At 37.0% G+C, this 2,103-nt stretch overlaps 1 protein-coding gene across 1 annotated transcript; it reads left to right on the top strand.

The window, feature by feature from the left end:
* Nucleotides 1–6: 6 nt before the first annotated feature.
* LOC109953965 (transmembrane channel-like protein 2) lies at nucleotides 7–2,030 on the top strand (the record flags this gene model as incomplete). Its single annotated transcript, XM_020589402.1, has 5 exons — nucleotides 7–21; nucleotides 521–588; nucleotides 886–1,125; nucleotides 1,632–1,757; nucleotides 1,952–2,030. Coding segments are annotated over exons 2-5 (453 nt in total), but the record flags the coding sequence as incomplete, so codon positions are not given.
* Between the last annotated feature and the right edge of the window lie 73 nt (nucleotides 2,031–2,103).

Here is a 2,103-nt window from a genome sequence, read left to right as displayed (position 1 = left end):
TGGGACCTGGAGGCTGGATTTGTGAGTACTCACAGTGTGTGTCTAAGGGTCACACTGTCTCCATTTACATTACGTGTGTTTGTTTGCATTCAGTTAAATCAAGTCAGTTTATATTTTCTTTCTGCCTAGCAAACAAAATATTACACAATTTTACAGTCCGTAGTTTAAACCATGTCACAAAGTTAAAAATGGCATTTCTGCCACTTGTATCTGCAGTCATGTGACTAAATGTGTGTATCATTATAGCTAACGTTTATATTATCAATATAAAGCTACTGTACCATGTCATTCAGCTATTATTGAACACTGTGTGAGTACAACACAGTTTGTATTGGCTTGAAGTGATGCTATGCAGTAACATCCCTAACATTGAGTGACACAGGACACTACAATGAGAAGTGAACTACAGAGAGCTAGAGAAAGAAACAAACACAAAGAGAAGAACAAATCAGAAGTGCATTGATCTGGTTTTATTATAGTTATTCAGGTGAACATGCTAATCATGTTGTGTTTGTTTCAGCCTTCATATGCAGAGTTTCCAATCAGTGAAAATGTGCTGGGACTTGTCTTCAATCAAGGAATGATATGGTGAATTACTCCACATCTGTATAGTTGATTTTATTTTCTGTCTCTTTCTGTGTTACTGGGGATTTTCTAATGGGACTAATGCTTGTCCCTCCCTTTGCTGAGACACGGCTAATATTGCTTGTTTCCTGTTGCCACTGTACCTATAATTTAGTGAGTGCTGACCACTGGTATTGCAGCCAAACTGTTACCAAAGCTGCTAATACTAATTACATTAAACAACTTAATAGGATATTCAGTAAATTGGCTGATAATACAGTATTTTTGAAATAAGGGTGCTAAATCTGCTGTTTTCCTCAGGATGGGAGCATTTTATGCTCCAGGTTTGATGGGTTTGAACATTTTGCGTCTTCTGACCTCGATGTACTTCCAGTCCTGGCTTGCAATGGCCAGCAATGTTCCTCAAGAGCGAATTTTCAAGGTCTCACGGTCCAACAACTTCTACATGGCCTTACTGCTGCTTATGCTGTTCCTTAGCTTGTTTCCTGTTGTCTACTCAATCATGACCTTAACCCCATCCTTCGACTGTGGGCCATTCAGGTGAGTAGGAAATAGAGGCTGCAGGACTGAAATGGTATTGTAGTTAAGTATTAAGTGCAATAATACTATACTGTTAGCGATAGTTCATGATGAGTTCTTTTGCAGGTTAGCAGTATTTTGGTCAGTATAATGAACTCAGACAATCTACCTAAATAATTTAAGGCAATTCATCCAAGTGCACTGGTTGTTTTTAGTATTTTAGGCTCTTTTTTCGTTCTTCTTTTTATTTTTGTTACCTTCGTGGATCTTAGTCTTGTTAACAGGTGCAACCACCTCCAATAAGTCACATTTTTATGATAGCAACAGCTTCATTTTTTTGATATACCCCTGTTTGTTGGTGAAATTTATCTGTAAGGGTCCATGTACAATATTAAACATACATGTCAAGAATTAGCATAAAGCTATTTTATTTAATATTTAGTATCACTATTTTATTTATTTAACACTTTAACCAAAGACTGGATACAGCAAACAGTTGGCTTTATTTAATCCATGTTTTTCTCTAGTGGTAGGCAGAATATGTATGACGTGGTGATGGAGACTATAGATCAGGAGCTACCACCCTTCATAAAAAACATTTTCTCATATGCCACCAACCCTGGACTCATTATGTGTCTTGTGCTCCTCATGGGGTAAGTATCATTTAAATGTAAATTTAAGTGACATTTAAAGTCTAAAAAATGGCAGAATCAGTGTGTGTAATTGTAGAATGTCATGTCAGGACCTTAGTGTCAACTTCCCTGTGTCCAAAGCCTGACTGTGGTCTATGCTGTTGTACTGTTAACAATTTCTTTCACCTACAAAGATTTATAACACTGTGTAACAGGTTGGCCATCTACTACCTGAACACAGTGTCAAAAGGGCACCAACAAGCACACGCAAACCTTAAAAAGAAGATGCAAATGGTCAGTATGAGCATTCTCTCTTTATGTCTCTGTTTTGTTTTCTTCAAGATCATTTCTGTTGTTTAAAAAAAAA

Source organism: Monopterus albus, unplaced genomic scaffold (genome assembly GCF_001952655.1).
Source record: "Monopterus albus unplaced genomic scaffold, M_albus_1.0 scaffold2303.1, whole genome shotgun sequence".
Classification (NCBI taxonomy): domain Eukaryota; kingdom Metazoa; phylum Chordata; class Actinopteri; order Synbranchiformes; family Synbranchidae; genus Monopterus; species Monopterus albus.
Note: the sequence above shows the minus strand (reverse complement) of the source record. Positions and strands in the feature narration are given on the sequence as shown.